This window comes from Oncorhynchus masou, unplaced genomic scaffold, assembly GCF_036934945.1.
Source record: "Oncorhynchus masou masou isolate Uvic2021 unplaced genomic scaffold, UVic_Omas_1.1 unplaced_scaffold_1822, whole genome shotgun sequence".
Taxonomy (NCBI): Eukaryota; Metazoa; Chordata; class Actinopteri; order Salmoniformes; family Salmonidae; genus Oncorhynchus; species Oncorhynchus masou.
Window position 1 is genome coordinate 70,001 of NW_027008337.1, and position 18,819 is coordinate 88,819.

Here is an 18,819-nt window from a genome sequence, read left to right on the forward strand (position 1 = left end):
TGTATATATCCCTGGTGTATATACACACTGGACACATATATCCCTGGTGTATATTTCCTGGTGTATATATCCCTGTGTTTCCCTGGTGTATATATCCCACACAGGTGTATATATCCCTGGTGTATATATCCCTGGTGTATATATCCCTGGTGTATATATCCCTGGTGTATATATCCCTGGTGTATATATCCCTGGTGTATATATCCCTGGTGTATATTTCCCTGGTGTATATATCCCTGTGTTTCCCTGGTGTATATATCCCTGGTGTATATATTCCTGGTGTATATATCCCTGGTGTATATTTCCCTGGTGTATATATCCCTGTGTTTCCCTGGTGTATATATCCCTGGTGTATATATCCCTGGTGTATATATCCCTGGTGTATATATCCCTGGTGTATATTTCCCTGGTGTATATATCCCTGTGTTTCCCTGGTGTATATATCTCTGACCAGTCTGCCTGTCCTGTCCAGTCTGTCTGTCCTGACCTCTAGTCTGTCTGCCACTCTATGCCTCCTGGACTCTGAACTGGTTATGACCTTTGGCCTGTCCACATCTGCCTCCCGTGCCATCTTCTACAGGAATACTGACCTCAGAGTCTCCAGTTTACAGTGGGGATTCCCCAGTCCAGCAGAGAGCAGCTTCACTCCTGAATCCTTCAGGTCGTTGTTACTCAGATCCAGCTCTCTCAGGTGTGAGGGGATTGACTTAAGAGCTGAGACCAGAGAAGCACAGTCTTCCTCTGTAACTAGACAGCCTGACAGCCTGCAAAGAGTCAAATCATATTAAAATCACACTGATATTCTTTGGTGGTGAAAATCGTGGCAGTATATTTTTTCAACATATTCACATATATCAGTGTCCTGAAACCTGCCATATCTATTTATAAATGAATGTATCATTATTATAAATGATGAATGATCAAAGTATTTCCTGCAGATGTCACGCCCTGACCTTAGTTAACTTTGTTTTCTTTATTATTTTAGTTAGGTCAGTGTGTGACGAGACCTTGTTTAGTGTTTTTTGTACATCTATGGGTTTGTCTAGTCTAGGTGTTTATATGTCTATGGTTGCCTGGATTGGTTCTCAATCAGAGGCAGCTGTTTATCGTTGTCTCTGATTGGGAACCATATTTCTTGGTTTATTTGTGGGTTGTTATTCTATGTTTAGTTGCCTGTTCTGCCATATCATTTGTGATAGAAACATTCTTAGGTGGTGAAAATCGTGGCAGTATATGTTTTTTACATTTTCAAATATAAAAAATATTCAGATATATCTGTGTCCTGAAACCTGCCATATCTATTTATAAATGAATGTTTAATTATTAGAAATAACAAATGATCAAAGTATAGCCTGCAGATAGAAAAATGTATCGTACAAATATTTGAGTAGACTGACCAGACCAGTTTAAAAAGCAGTATCAGTCAAAAAACAGACAGTGATGAATCAGATTTAGATTGTATTGAGTATACAGTCCACACCATATCTATTTAGACAGTGAGGTATCAGATTTAGATTGTATTGAGTATACAGTCCACACCATATCTATTTAGACAGTGAGGTATCAGATTTAGATTGTATTGAGTAATACAGTCCACACCATATCTATTTAGACAGTGAGGAATCAGATTTAGATTGTATTGAGTATACAGTCCACACCATATCTATTTAGACAGTGAAGCTAACATTTTAAATGTGTCTCTATACTCCAACATTTTGGATTTCAGATCAAATGTTTCATATAAGGTGACAGTATATAATGTCACCTTTTATTTGAGGATATTTTAATACATATCTGTTTAAACGTTTAGAAAGATTAAAGCATTTTATGTATCTAGTCCCCCCATTTGAAGAAGTCATAAGTATTCTGACACTTAAAGTGTATTAAATTAGTCAAAAGTATATCTGATCCCATATTCCTCGAACACAATGACAACATCAAGCCTGTGACGCCTTGACTGAGAAAGATCATGAATGAATCATGAATAATAATGAGTGAGAAAGTTACAGAGGCTACAACAAAACATGCTAACCTCTCACCACATTACCAATAACAGAGGCTACAACAAAACATGCTAACCTCTCAGCATTACCAATAACAGAGGCTACAACAAAACATGCTAACCTCTCACCATTACCAATAACAGAGGCTACAACAAAACATGCTAACCTCTCACCATTACCAATAACAGAGGCTACAACAAAACATGCTAACCTCTCAGCATTACCAATAACAGAGGCTACAACAAAACATGCTAACCTCTCACCATTACCAATATCAGAGGATACAACAAAACATGCTAACCTCTCACCATTACCAATAACAGAGGCTACAACAAAACATGCTAACCTCTCACCATTACCTATAACAGAGGCTACAACAACACATGCTAACCTCACACCATTACCAATAACAGAGGCTACATCAAAACATACTTACTTCTCACCTTTAACTTCAAATAAAAGGTGACATTATGTACTGTCTCCTAATATGACACATAATATCTCAAATCCAAAATGCTGGAGCATAGCACCACATTTAAAACTGTAAGCTTCACTGTCCAAACACATATGGTGTGGACTATGTGTGTCTGGTAAACACAGGTGGATCTGGTCAACAGTTATCACTTGTTGACCAACTACAGGAATACTGACCTCAGAGTCTCCAGTTTACAGTGGGGATTCTCCAGTCCAGCAGAGAGCAGCTTCACTCCTGAATCCTTCAGGTCATTGTTACTCAGGTCCAGCTCTCTCAGGTGTGAGGGGTTTGACTCCAGAGCTGAGACCAGAGAAGCACAGCCTTCCTCTGTGACTAGACAGCCTGACAGCCTGCAAAGAGTCAAATCATTTTAAAATCACACTGCTATTCTTTCGTGGTGAAAAAAGTGGCAGTATATTTTGTCAACATATGGAACCTTCCATATCTATTCGTAAATTAATGTATCATCATTAAAAATGACAAATGATCAAAGTATTGCCTGCAGATAGAAACATGTATAGTACAAATATTACAGTAGACTGACCAGAACAGTTTGAAAAGCAGTATTAGTCAGAAGACAGACAGTGAGGAATCAGATTTAGATTGTATTGAGTATACAGTCCACAACATATCTATTTAGACAGTGAGGTATCAGATTTAGATTGTATTGAGTATACAGTCCACAACATATCTATTTAGACAGTGAGGTATCATATTTAGATTGTATTGAGTATACAGTCCACACCATATCTATTTTGACAGTGAGGTATCAGATTTAGATTGCATTGAGTATACAGTCCACACCATATCTATTTAGACAGTGAGGTATCAGATTTAGATTGTATTGAGTATACAGTCCACACCATATCTATTTTGACAGTGAAGCTAACATTTTAAATATGGTTTGAAACTCCAACATTTTGGATTTGAGATCAAATGTTTCATATGAGGTGACAATATATAATGTCACCTTTAATTTGAGGGTATTTAAATACATATCTGTTTCGCGATTAAAAATTAAGTCCACACTATGTTTCTAGTCTCAGATTTGAAGAAGACATAAGTAATCTGACAAATGTACTTATTGTGTATTAAAGTAGTCTAAAGTTTAGTATTTAGTCGTTTTTTTGGGTTGTGTTTTGAGCAACAATAAAATGGTGGATGATGAGTGGAATAATTTTCTGTCTAAGAGAGTAGATAACATGTTTCTAAACAATAATGAATTAATCCGGATGATGCCTTGATTAAGAAAAATCATGACTGAATCATGAATAATGATGAGTGAGAAAGTTACAGAGGCTACAACAAAAGATGCTAACCTCTCACCATTACCAATAACAGAGGCTAAAACAAAACATGCTAACCTCTCACCATTACCAATAACAGAGGCTACAACAAAACATGTCAACCTCTCACCATTACCAATAACAGAGGCTACAACAAAACATGCTAACCTCTCACCATTACCAATAACAGAGGATACAACAAAACATACTAACCTCTCACCATTACCAATAACAGAGACTACAACAAAACATGCTAACCTCTCACCATTACCAATAACAGAGGCTACAACAAAACATGCTAACCTCTCACCATTACCAATAACAGAGTCTACAACAAAACATACTAACCTCTCACCATTACCAATAACAGAGGCTACAACAAAACATGCTAACCTCTCACCATTACCAATAACAGAGTCTACAACAAAACATACTAACCTCTCACCATTACCAATAACAGAGGGGGGATGATCTTTGTGCCTCTGTAACTTTCTCATTCATCATCATTCATTTCATTCATGTTTATTCATAATCATGGAGGCATCCATATGAATGTAGAAGTGATCAGAAACATCTTCTATTCTTACTAACTCCAAAATGACAGGACATTATTCACCATTTAGTTTCTATTCGGAAAAATATAATCTAAAACACATCCAAATCAGAATACTATTATGTTACTGTATATGTACTAATCAGAATACTATTATGTTACTGTATAGATTTATTAATATTATTTTAACCTTAGTACTGAATATAATGTGTGTAAATATAATCAAGTATTAGAACAATGACTGTCTGTTCCTTGGTAGAAATGAATGAACTTGTCGTCAGACTGGCTAGAAGGGTTATCTACACAGGGAGGCCTTGGCCTGGTCATAAATGATCGAATCTGGTGGAGGAACTATACGGCTATTGTTCCGGAGTGGAGGAGGGACAGTTTGAAACCTATGACATCATTTTCAGTTTATAACCTGTTGTAAATTGTATCATGGTCAGTACTCTCGAGAATGAACGCAAGTGCAGTTTATAACCTGTTGTAAATTGTATCATGGTCAGTACTCTCGAGAATGAACGCAAGTGCAGTTTATAACCTGTTGTAAATTGTATCATGGTCAGTACTGTCGAGAATAAACACTAGTGCAGTTTATAACCTGTTGTAAATTGTATCATGGTCAGTACTCTCGAGAATGAACGCTAGTGCAGTTTATAACCTGTTGTAAATTGTATCATGGTCAGTACTCTGGAGAAGGAACGCTAGTGCAGTTTATAACCTGTTGTAAATTGTATCATGGTCAGTACTCTCAGTATTGGAGAATAAACACTAGTGCAGTTTATAACCTGTTGTAAATTGTATCATGGTCAGTACTCTCGAGAATAAACACTAGTGCAGTTTATAACCTGTTGTAAATTGTATCATGGTCAGTACTTCGAGAATAAACACTAGTGCAGTTTATAACCTGTTGTAAATTGTATCATGGTCAGTACTCTCGAGAATAAACACTAGTGCAGTTTATAACCTGTTGTAAATTGTATCATGGTCAGTACTCTCGAGAATAAACACTAGTGCAGTTTATAACCTGTTGTAAATTGTATCATGGTCAGTACATCTCGAGAATAAACACTAGTGCAGTTTATAACCTGTTGTAAATTGTATCATGGTCAGTACTCTCGAGAATAAACACTAGTGCAGTTTATAACCTGTTGTAAATTGTATCATGGTCAGTACTCTGGAGAATGAACGCTAGTGCAGTTTATAACCTGTTGTAAATTGTATCATGGTCGGTACTCTGGAGAATGAACGCTAGTGCAGTTTATAACCTGTTGTAAATTGTATCATGGTCAGTACTCTCGAGAATAAACACTAGTGCAGTTTATAACCTGTTGTAAATTGTATCATGGTCGGTACTCTGGAGAATGAACGCTAGTGGAGTTTATAACCTGTTGTAAATTGTATCATGGTCAGTACTCTCGAGAATAAACACTAGTGCAGTTTATAACCTGTTGTAAATTGTATCACGTTCAGTACTCTGGAGAATAAACGCTAGTGCAGTTTATAACCTGTTGTAAATGAGATCTCAACTAGCCTTCCTGGTTAAATAAAGGTGAAATAAAAAATACAACAAATTAAAACAAATATGAAACATGCTATCTCAAATCCAAAAGGCTGGAGCATAGCACCACATTTTAAACTGTAATCTTCACTGTCCAAACACATATGGTGTGGACTATGTGTGTCTGGTAAACACATGTGGATCTGGTGAACAGTTATCACTTGTTGACCAACTACAGGAATACTGACCTCAGAGTCTCCAGTTTACAGTGGGGATTCCCCAGTCCAGCAGAGAGCAGCTTCACTCTTGAATCCTTCAGGTCATTGTTACTCAGGTCCAGCTCTCTCAGGTGTGAGGGGTTTGACTCCAGAGCTGAGACCAGAGAAGCACAGCCTTCCTCTGTGACTCCACAGCCTGACAGCCTGCAAAGAGATCATCATGACTTCACAAACACACTGTTCATTTAACACCAGTAGTGTAGAAGGACAATTTGCAGATGCATTTGGTTTATTCTCTCAAACAACATATAGATTCATCCTCTGTCTTCTAGAATCGTATGGTCATAGTGTTATACTAATATGAAACTCAATGCATTTATTCAATATGTTTTTCAATATAATATTATATACATATTATAATACATATTTTTCTCTAAACTGAATATTTCTTCCTGATGATGAGTTCTTAAATGTCATTTTATTTACTCACAGAACAGCTCTGGAGGCTTTGACCACTGGCAGCAGCCTCAGAAGACCTTCCTCTGATCTTGAGTATTTCTTCAGGTCAAACACATCCAGCTCCTTTTCTGAAGTCAGCAACACAAAGACCAGAGCTGACCACTGTGCAGGTGACAGGTTGGGTTTTGAGAGACTTCCTGATCTCAGGTATCTTTGGATCTCCTCCACTAGAGAATGGTCATTCAGTTCATTCAGACAGTGGAACAGATTGATGCTCCTCTCTGGAGAGGGATTGTCCCTGATCTTCTCCTTGATGTACTTGACTGTTTCTTCATGGCTCTGTGAGCTGCTTCTTGTCTTTGTCAGTAGACCTCGTAAGTGCTTCTGATTGGACTCCAGTGAGAGGCCCAGAAGGAAGCGGAGGAAAAGGTCCAGGTTTCCCGTCTCACTTTGTAAGGCTTTATCCACAGCACTCTTGTAGACAGTAACTTCAGACTTGTTGTTTGTTTGCAGTTTGTCCATTAGATTCTCATTGTTGTTGATGAATGAGAGGAACACATATACAGCAGCCAGAAACTCCTGAATGCTCAGATGAACAAAGCAGTACACCTTGTCCTGGTACAGCCCACATTCCTCTTTAAAGAGCTGTGTGCACAATCCTGAGTACACTGAGGCTTCATTGACATCAATGCCAGACTCTTTCAGGTCTTCTTCATAGAAAATCAGATTGCCCTTCACAAGCTGTTGAAAAGCCAGTTTTCCCAGTGACAGAATGCTCTCTTTATTCCAGTGTGGACCTGTCTCTTCTTTCCCAAGATACTTTTCATTCTTCTGTTTGGTATGAAACTCCACAAGGTGTGTGTACATCTCAGTCAGAGTCTTGGGAATCTCTTCTCTCTTATGTTCCAGCATGTGTTCAAGGACTGTTGCAGAAATCCAACAGAAGACTGGAATGTGGCACATGATGTGGAGGCTCCTTGATGTCTTTATGTGTGAGATGATTCTGCTGGCCAGGTCCTCATCACTGAATCTCTTCCTGAAGTACTCCTCCTTCTGTGGGTCATTGAACCCTCGTACCTCTGTCACCTGGTCAACACACCCTGAAGGGATCTTATTGGCTGCTGCAGGTCGGGTAGTTATCCAGAGGAGAGCAGAGGGAAGCAGATTTCCCTTGATGAGATTTGTCAGCAGAACATCCACTGAGGTTGACTCTGTGACGTCCCAACAGATCTTGTTCTTCTGGAAGTCTAGGGGCAGTCGGCACTCATCCAGACCATCAAAGATGAACAGAACTTTGTACTTGTCGTAGTTGGAGATTCTTGATTGTTTGGTTTCCATTGAGAAGTGATTGAGAAGTTCAATGAAAGTGAGATTTTCACCTTTCATCAAATTCAGCTCCCGAAAAGGGAATGAAAATACAAATTGGACATCCTGATTTGCTTTTCCTTCAGCCCAGTCCAGAATGAACTTCTGCACAGAGACTGTTTTTCCAATGCCAGCGACTCCCTTTGTCAGCACAGTTCTGATAGGTTTGTCTTGTCCAGTTAAGGGTTTGAAGATGTCGTTACATTTGATTGCAGTCTCTGGTCTTGCTTGTTTCCTGGTTGTTGTCTCAATCTGTCTCAGCTCATGTTCATTATTGACCTCTCCTGTTCCACCCTCTGTGATGTAGAGCTCTGTGTAGATCTTGTTGAGAAGTGTTGGGTTTCCTTGTTTAGCGATCCCCTCAAATACACATTGAAACTTCTTCTTTAGATTAGATTTGAGTTCACGTTGGCAAATCACAGCAAGCTCATCTGAATCTAGAAATAACACAGAGGATATTAATATTAATCTGTTTTAATGCCTACAGTATTGTAGGACTGTTATAAAGTTGTACATTATAATAATGTATTCTCTTAACTGACTGTATAAATGTGTAAATGTTTTCATAATGCATTACAGACTGGTGTGACTGATTATATTATTATTGATATTATTGATGGTATTATTAATGTTCTCTCTCTCTCTCTAAATTAATCAGCACAACACATCCCTGCTGCTACTTGATGAGGTCACTAGGTGTTGTGTTAAGGCTGCTACAATATCATTGAGTTACACAGCTACTTTAGCTGTACTTTAGCTACAGCTTTTAAATGTTATAAAACATCATTCATCATGAGGCAGACAGATCTTACATTTCTCCAGTGTGTCAGCAAGCTCCTTCTGGTTCATTTTCCTCAGGATGTGCAGTGTGATCTTCAGAGCCCCCTCTCTGGCACTGCTCTCCTGCTTCTCATCTTCAGCATCCACCACTTCCTTATCCTGCTTCTGACTCTCAAAGCCTTCTGGGAGTTCTGGACTAAGAATCCTCTTGAACATCCTCAGCTCGTTCTTCATAAATGTCATCATTTTCTCTTCAAGCAACTGAAATAAATAAAGTAAATAAGTTAAGCAAGAGACTAAATGCTTTCTCATTAACACATTAATGAATGATTGACAGATCAACTTAACTTGAGGTAAACAAAAACAAATGGACACAACAGGACCACATACACTGAATATGGAGGCCAGGTCTGTTTGATGACTCTGGGAAGACTGACCACTGAGAATCTCTGACTCTGATCTCTCCTGTTGGTTTCTGTGGACAAAACATGAGATTACATCTCATCATCCAGGGAGTATACACACACACACACACACACACACACACACACACACAAACACACACACAGGGAGGGAATGTTGTGTTTGTTTAATATTGTTTTAGGACTATGGAAATGGACAAAAGGATTAGCCTATGGATTATGAAAACAACACAATAAATGGGAACGTGGGAGAGGAGAAATGACTAGAGACAGTGTTGTTTAACTCACTGACCAGGACCCATGAGTTCTTCTTACCTTTGTTCAGTAGAAAAGTCTCCCTCTCTAAAGTTTAGAGGAGGATTCATAGACCAGTCACTCTTCATGGACAAACAGCTGGGAACAGGGGAGGCTGGTCTCTCCTGCTTGATTGGTCTTCAACACAACAGAGACAAACATTACATCTCTCATCTAGTCTGAGCTCAGATGGGGAAACACAAGAAGAGTTTCATTCCAAAACGATATATATAACTTTTCAGAAATGTTAGTAAATTAGCTTTTATTGTTTAAAGCATTTCTGAAAGAGATGTGTGTTTTGTTCACTATTTAATCATGGTATGGGATTGATATGTACAGATACAGTATGTATTTGTTTAAAATCACTTGATGTCTTCATTTCAGAGCGACAAATAATCATGTTTTTTTCCGCAAAATGCTGTATATTTGCCTCACTCTCAAATGTTACCGACCGGAATAATGAGGCTATAAGGAGTACCAGTACTGAGTCAATGTGCAGGGTACCAGGTAGTTGAGGTAATAATGAGACTATAAGGAGTACCAGTACTGAGTCAATGTGCAGGGTACCAGGTAGTTGAGTTAATAATAAGGAGAACCAGTACTATAAGTGAGGGTACCAGGACTGAGTACTGAGTCAATGTGCAGGGTACCAGGTAGTTGAGGTAATAATGAGACTATAAGGAGTACCAGTACTGAGTACTGAGTCAATGTGCAGGGTACCAGGTAGTTGAGTTAATAATGAGACTATAAGGAGTACCAGTACTGAGTACTGAGTCAATGTGCAGGGTACCAGGTAGTTGAGGTAATAATGAGACTATAAGGAGAACCAGTACTGAGTCAATGTGCAGGGTACCAGGTAGTTGAGGCAATAATGAGACTATAAGGAGTACCAGTACTGAGTCAATGTGCAGGGTACCAGGCAGTTGAGGTAATAATGAGACTATAAGGAGAACCAGTACTGAGTCAATGTGCAGGCTACCAGGTAGTTGAGGCAATAATGAGACTATAAGGAGTACCAGTACTGAGTCAATGTGCAGGGTACCAGGTAGTTGAGGTAATATGTACATGTAGGTAAAGGTAAAAGTGACTAGAAAATCAGGATAGAGATTACAATTATCCAGGAGTGCACACTCCTCATCCAGGAGTGCACACACACACACACACACACACACACACACACACACACACACACACACACACACACACACACACACACACACACACACACACAGGGAGGGAACAGATTGTGTCTGTTTGAGATTGTTTTAGGACTATGAAAATGGACAAAATTATTAGCCTATGGATTATGAAAACAACACAAATAAATGGGAAGGTGGGAGAGGAGAAATGACTAGAGACAGTGTTGTTTAACTCACTGACCAGGACCCATGAGTTCTTCTTACCTTTGTTCAGTAGAAAAGTCTCCCTCTCTAAAGTTTAGAGGTTGATTCATAGACCAGTCACTCTTCATGGACACACAGCTGGGAACAGGGAGGCTGGTCTCTCCTGCTGGATTGGTCTTCAACACAACAGAGACAAACATTACATCTCATCTACTCTGAGCTCAGATGGGGAAACATAAGAAGAGTTTCACAAATAGAACTGACTTCCAGACATTAGTTAATGGCGCGAGCAGTGTGTCATTATTAATGACGAAATTCATTTAGCGTCGCGAGCGTTGTCGTCAGTCTGTCAGCCCCGCTAAAAGGCTGGTGTCGTTACTCTGCCTTCTCCGGGGGATGTTGAGGTAAATTTACTAACCAGGAGGGTTGAATGATGTAATTAATTGGAGGGCTGGAAGACGCATTCTCGAGGTTGTTTACTCACAATATCAGATATTAAGATGATTTTTATAATGAATGTATACTGAGGTTGAGGTTCTGACTAGTGATTATTTACCCGACGTTCAATACCTGCTATTGAGGCGCCCTGAAAATAATATTCAAAAGTTCGGTCCTTGGACACAGACGGGTTAAACACTAAAGTTACCGTCCATCTAGTGAAGAGAGGAGAACCGGACAGAGGTAGACAGCATCCGTCAACAAGAGAGGGAGAAGCCTCACCGGGATTTAACAGGTGGAAGAAACAACCGGGGAGCTCCATCGGTCCACAAGAAATGCAGACAGCCGGTGATGATGTAGTGGTAGCTATGGTAACTAGGATGCTGCTGGTAGAGTAGCTAGCTAGCTTACCGAGCTGTACCGACTAGCTAGGATAACTAGGATGCTGCTGGTAGAGTAGCTAGCTAGCTTACCGAGCTGTACTGACTAGCTATGGTAACTAGGATGCTGCTGGTAGAGTAGCTTGCTAGCTTACCGAGCTGTACCGACTAGCTAGGATAACTAGGATGCTGCTGGTAGAGTAGCTAGCTAGCTTACCGAGCTGTACCGAATAGCTTGGTTAGTTAGCAGGTCGTTCGTCTGTCCCTCGTCTCGATGATGATGACGAATCCGGTGAAACACAAATTGAAACAAGGATAGAGAGTGAAAGGGATCTGGCTACACTCATACTGTCCCTGACCGTAAAGAAAAAAGCAAATTGAACAGTAAACTTCGGTGTCTCAACACTGTAACAAACTCCGTCGTTATTCCCCAAGATCACCTCAGTCCACTCTGCTCGTAACCGGCTTGGCGCCACACCAACGTGGACGCGGACGGTTCTGTACGGGGACGCGGACAGTTCTGTACGGGGACGCGGACAGTTCCAGAACGCGGACATGAGCAGTGGAACACAATCAACTAAACCCAGTCTTTACAGTGGGTTACATTAGTAATATTCATTTTGTATTATTATGTAAAACAAACATTCTATGTTTTTTTATAATAATATGTTGAGATCTGGGTCCACATCCACAAAGTGTCTCAGAGTAGAAAATTGGTCGTATAAGTGCTGAGAATAAAGACATTTTACACTTATGGGTATAAATTACCTAGTTACCTCCCCATTACCTAAATTACCTACCCACCGAGTCGGCAGATATTTAGGACACCTCGTGAGCTGTCCTAAGTAGTTTAGAGTTAACAGCAGGTGTCTTGATAATACTATAGAATAATGCAGTGAGTCAGTGGTTCTTGTGCCACATGTAATTGCATTGCAGTAGTTAAAAATAATGTTTTTATATTTCTATGTGATCAACCCATAAATAATATAGACCTACATGCAACAGTATGTCTTGTGCTTTTGGCAATGAGTTATGTATAATAATTATGTATAACTGCATAGCATTTTGTCTTCATTTTGGCAGATTAACTCATGCTTATTTCTGAAGATTAACTCAGGTTGGAGTTGGAGCTGTGACCGAAAGGTGGCTGGTTCGAATCCCGGGCCGGGCGCTGGAAAAAACAGGTGGAATTGATCTGACCACTGGAGGGCTGCTGGGTTCACATCCTCAAAACATGAACCTTTTGTTGATCAGAACTAGAGGTTCTTCTTCACTGAACCTCAAAATATATATAACTTTTATTGATTTCATATTTTAAGGAAGTGATAGAAGCCTTTTTGGCTCTATAAGGAACCTTGTTTTCTAAACATGTTTTTCTTTTGATGATTTAATTATTTCAAGTTGTCCCTTTGGAGCACAACATCACATTGTTAAATAATAGTCCTAAATTGGGCATGGCTATAAATTGGGCATTTGAAGGCATCTAGGGTGTAATATGAGTTTGATGAAATTGAACATTGTTGCAATGTTGTAGGCAACATTATTGGCAAGGGACTTGATACCTACTATGCCAAAGATATTTAGAGTTGTTCAACGGGTGTGAAGAGTTGTACATTGCAACGAGTACAGTCAGGGTGCCGTGGAACCCCTGCAGTACCTCCACAGACCCCGGATTGAGAACCCCTGCAGTACCTCCACAGACCCCGGATTGAGAACCCCTGCAGTACCTCCACAGACCCCGGATTGAGAACCCCTGCAGTACCTCCACAGACCCCGGATTGAGAACCCCTGCAGTACCTCCACAGACCCCGGATTGAGAACCCCTGCAGTACCTCCACAGACCCCGGATTGAGAACCCCTGATTTAGCAGATGCTCTTATCCAGAGTGATTTACAGTAAGTGCATTCATCTTAAGATATCAAGGTGAGACAACCACATATCACAGTCAAATATACAGGATACCAACATTCCATTCCCGATTAACAATGGATATATAGTGTTTCATCTTAAGATAGCTATTTATTTTTATGAACTCGATAAATTCTTTATAAATGGTCATCTTACCTCTTAGCTTTGGTGTCATGTCCCCCAGAGAGATGCATTTTAGAGGCAGGGCCCCCCTCCTCTCTCTCCCCAGAGAGACTCATTTTAGAGGCAGGGCCCCCCTCCTCTCTCTCCCCAGAGAGACTCATTTTAGAGGCAGGGCCCCCCTCCTCTCTCTCCCCAGAGAGATGCATTTTAGAGGCAGGGCCCCCCTCCTCTCTCTCCCCAGAGAGACTCATTTTAGAGCACTGACCCCTAAACAGAGATCCAACATGTTGGTTGTGGTTAATATGGTGACAACTAATTACTGAATGTCAATTGTTCACATTTATCCATTATCTCTTTTGAGAAATAAAACATTTACTAACAGACATATAGAAACAATCAGGTGATTTAATGCAATCACATGAGTATGTCGTTGTGACATTTCATCTCCATGGTAACTGTCTGTAATAATAATAAGTCACTGTTTGTTAAGGTAGTTATAGACAGTACAGCAACAATAATAATAATAATAAGTCACTGTTTGTTAAGGTAGTTATACAGTACAGCAACAATAATAATAATAATAATAATAATAAGTCACTGTTTGTTAAGGTAGTTATAGACAGTACAACAACAACAATAATAATAATAAGTCACTGTTTGTTAAGGTAGTTATAGACAGTACAGCAACAATAATAATAATAATAAGTCACTGTTTGTTAAGGTAGTTATAGACAGTACAGCAACACAATTATTTGTATTCACTAAAAGTAGGATATTTATTGTCTTTCAATCTGTTCTTTTCTAAATGTTTCTGAGAATGTAGACAGAAGGGCTAAAACGGACATGATTGATCTGAGGGAGAAATCATTGATCCATTCCAAAAAGTTTTTTTCATCAAGTAATTGATGTTATATTATGTAAAGTAGGCTAGGTTATAATGTATAGAAGTGGGTTGTTAGTGATATGTTATATTATATAAAGTAGACTAGGTTATAATGTATAGAAGTGGGTTGTTAGTGATATGTTATATTATATAAAGTAGACTAGGTTATAATGTATAGAAGTGGGTTGTTAGTGATATGTTATATTATATAAAGTAGACTAGGTTATAATGTATAGAAGTGGGTTGTTAGTGATATGTTATATTGTGTAAAGTAGACTAGGTTATAATGTATAGTAGTGGGTTGTTAGTGATATGTTATATTATGTAAAGTAGACCATGTTATAATGTATAGTAGTGGGCTGTTAGTGATATGTTATATTATGTAAAGTTGACTAGGTTATAATGTATAATAGTGGGTTGTTAGTGATATTTATATGTTATATTATGTAAAGTTGACTAGGTTATAATGTATAGTAGTGGGTTGTTAGTGATGTGTAGATGTTACATTATGTAAAGTAGACTAGGTTATAATGTATAATAGTGGGTTGTTAGTGATGTGTAGATGTTATATTATGTAAAGTAGGCTAGGTTATAATGTATGGTAGTTGGTTGTTAGTGATGTATAGATGTTATATTATGTAAAGTAGACTAGGTAATAATGTATAATAGCAGTTTGTTAGTGATATGCAGATCAAGGTCTATACCTCGGCTATAACCTACATATCATAGATGACCAGTCTAAACCTGTTCAGATCAGTTCACATAATGTTATAGTCCTACCAGTAACTGGACAGAGCATCTACACTATATAGTCAAAAGTATGTGGACAACCCTTCAAATTAGTGGATTCGGCTATTTCAGCCACACCCGTTGCTGACAGGTGTATAAAATCAAGCACACTGCCATGCAATCTCCATAGACAAACAATGGTGGCAACAGTTTGGGGAATGGCATTTTCTGTTTCAGCTTGACAACGTCCCCGTGCACAAAGTGAGGTCAATACAGAAATGGCTTCTCGAGATCGGTGTGGAAGAACTTGACTGGCCTGCACAGTGCCCTGACCTCAACCCCATCAAAAACCTTTGGGATGAATTGGAACGCCGACTGCGAGCCAGGCCTAATCACCCAACATCAGTGCCCGACCTCCCTAATGCTCTTGTGGCTGAATGGAAGCAAGTCCCCGCAGCAATGTTCCAACAACTCGTGGAAAGTCTTCCCAGAAGAGTGGAGGCTGTTCTTGCAGCAGAGGGGGGACCAACTCCATATTAATGCCTATGATCTTGGAATGAGTCGTTCGACCAGCAGGTGTCTACATACATCATGTTGTATATATAGCCTAATCTAAATCAAGTCAAATGTTAGTGGTCACAATCTGGAGGACTCACTAAACAGAGAACATCCCTGGTCATCCCTACTGCCTCTGATCTGGAGGACTCACTAAACAGAGAACATCCCTGGTAATCCCTACTGCCTCTGATCTGGAGGACTCATTAAACAGAGAACATCCCTGGTCATCCCTACTGCCTCTGATCTGGAGGACTCACTAAACACAATTGCCTTGTTTTTAAATGGTGTCTGTGTGTTGGAGTGTGACCCTGGCTATCTGTAAATTAAAATAACAAAAACAGTGTGCTGTCTGGTTTGCTTAATATAAGGAATTTAAAATGAGTAAATACTTTACTTTTGATACTTAATTATATTTCAAACCAAATACCTTGACTTTTACTGAAGTAGAATTTTACTGTGTGACTTTCACCTTTACTTGAGTCATTTTCTATGAAGGAATCTTTACTTTTACTCCAGTTTGAGAATTCAGTACTTTTTCCACCACTGTTCTAACGTTCTCAAGACATGTGCTCCACAGTTTCAACAGACATTCTGGAACTGCGTCGGCTACAAAGTTACTTTACATTTCATATCAGGAAATAAAGTAATGGTCACTGGGTGAATTAGTTCTGCATTGCCCGGCTCCCCGGGGGAGCAGAGTTTGAGCATTTTACACCATTCCATTGGTCCATAAAATAAATGTCCACCCACCTGTAGCACCGGGCCATGCAAAACAAACCTCCCACTGTCACAGAGACACAGAGTTCTAATCCCAGACACGTTTCTTCAAGACATCTCTCTTACATTATTATAGATAAACATATAATTTACTCGAAACCAAGTTTAGCTGTGTTGTTTTCCTCCAAAATGTTACTGTAGGACTTTAATAATTGTAAGCAGTCCTACAAAACAAAATGGTTTTAATTTGAGAATGTTCAAATATTAAACTGTCTTAAAATATGTGATGATTAGTTGAATCAGGTGTGTAAGTGCTGGGCAACAACAAAAGGATTGAGAAACTCTAAGATAAACATAAAACGATATCATTGAAAAGCTCCTCCACCATCTTTACCAGGCGTTTTACTGATAACATGTCGGCCTACTGATTAGTTTACCCTTTGAAAACAGCTGTCTGTCAGCAACTCAGCTCAAGTAGCAGTTCTACTAACTAGTAATATCTCATTACAGGTATTAATTATCTTATTCTGTCCATTAGAATAGATTATTGTTCAGAAATACTTACTTTATTTTTCAATCTTCTCCATATAGTGTTTTCTGCTCTGTCATCTCAAAATGGATCCTGAACAAAAGAACAACTTTACTTTCTGTTTCAGCTCAGCCGCCTCCCCACCCTGATAATAAAGTGTTATATTGGTATCTTCCACTAGATGGCAGTAAACACCTTGTATCTCGACTTTACAACGATGTGTTCTGTTTCATACAGGCAGTGTCCCAGAGTTGAAGTGCTGATCTAGGATCAGGTCCCCCTCTACATGTAATCTGATTCATTATGATCTAGAATCAGGTCCTCCCTCTCCATGTAATCTGATTCATTATGATCTAGGATCAGGTCCTCCTCTCCATGTAATCTGATTCATTATGATCTAGAATCAGGCCTCCCTCTCCATGTAATCTGATTCATTATGATCTAGGATCAGGTCCTCCTCTCCATGTAATCTGATTCATTATGATCTAGGATCAGGTCCTCCCTCTCCATGTAATCTGATTCATTATGATCTAGGATCAGGTCCTCCTCTCCATGTAATCTGATTCATTATGATCTAGAATCAGGCCTCCCTCTCCATGTAATCTGATTCATTATGAACTAGGATCAGGTCCCCCACTACTGGATCAGAGCGCCTGCTAAATGACTCACTACTGGATCAGAGCGTCTGCTAAATGACTCACTACTGGATCAGAGCGTCTGCTAAATGACTCACTACTGGATCAGAGCGTCTGCTAAATGACTCACTACTGGATCAGATTGCCTGCTAAATGACTCACTACTGGATCAGAGCGTCTGCTAAATGACTCACTACTGGATCAGAGCGTCTGCTAAATGACTCACTACTGGATCAGAGCGTCTGCTAAATGACTCACTACTGGATCAGAGCGTCTGCTAAATGACTCACTACTGGATCAGAGCGCCTGCTAAATGACTCACTACTGGATCAGAGCGTCTGCTAAATGACTCACTACTGGATCAGAGCGTCTGCTAAATGACTCACCACTGGATCAGAGCGTCTGCTAAATGACTCACTACTGGATCAGAGCGTCTGCTAAATGACTCACTACTGGATCAGAGCGTCTGCTAAATGACTCACTACTGGATCAGAGCGTCTGCTAAATGACTCACTACTGGATCAGAGCGTCTGCTAAATTACTCACTACTGGATTAGAGCGTCTGCTAAATGACTCACTACTGGATTAGAGCGTCTGCTAAATGACTCACCTCTGCATCAGAGCGCCTGCTAAATGACTCACCTCTGCATCAGAGCATCTGCTAAATGACTCACCTCTGCATCAGAGCGCCTGCTAAATGACTCACCTCTGCATCAGAGCGTCTGCTAAATGACTCACCTCTGCATCAGAGCACCTGCTAAATGACTCACCTCTGCATCAGAGCGTCTGCTAAATGACTCACCTCTGCATCAGAGCACCTGCTAAATGACTCACCTCTGCATCAGAGCATCTGCTAAATGACTCACCTCTGCATCAGAGCGCCTGCTAAATGACTCACCTCTGCATCAGAGCGTCTGCTAAATGACTCACCTCTGCATCAGAGCGTCTGCTAAATGACTCACTACTGGATCAGAGCGTCTGCTAAATGACTCACCTCTGCATCAGAGCGTCTGCTGAATGACTACAATGTAAATGATGCAGCCACCACTATGCTTGAACATATGGAGAATGGCAGTCAGTAAGGGGTTGTATTGGATTTGCCCCAAACATAACACTTTGTATTCAGGACATAAAGTGAACTGCTTTGCCACATGTTTTTGCAGTTTTGCTTTAGTGGCTTGTTACAAACAGGATGCATGTTTTAGAATATTGTTATTCTG

General features: G+C 39.7%; 1 protein-coding gene across 1 annotated transcript in view; it reads right to left on the reverse strand.

Annotated features, from left to right (window-relative positions):
• The window catches only part of LOC135532336 (NLR family CARD domain-containing protein 3-like), a 45,619-nt gene that overhangs the window by 13,123 nt on the left and 13,677 nt on the right, over window positions 1–18,819 (reverse strand). The window contains exons 3-11 of the mRNA XM_064959907.1: window positions 17,001–17,057; window positions 10,760–10,875; window positions 9,378–9,494; window positions 9,031–9,115; window positions 8,673–8,901; window positions 6,527–8,297; window positions 6,067–6,240; window positions 2,655–2,828; window positions 591–764 (exon numbers count right to left, since the gene is read on the reverse strand). Of these exons, the coding sequence (XP_064815979.1) occupies window positions 591–764; window positions 2,655–2,828; window positions 6,067–6,240; window positions 6,527–8,297; window positions 8,673–8,901; window positions 9,031–9,115; window positions 9,378–9,494; window positions 10,760–10,827 (2,792 nt within the window). The 5' untranslated portion in view covers window positions 10,828–10,875; window positions 17,001–17,057. The remainder of the gene's footprint in view (window positions 1–590; window positions 765–2,654; window positions 2,829–6,066; window positions 6,241–6,526; window positions 8,298–8,672; window positions 8,902–9,030; window positions 9,116–9,377; window positions 9,495–10,759; window positions 10,876–17,000; window positions 17,058–18,819) is intronic.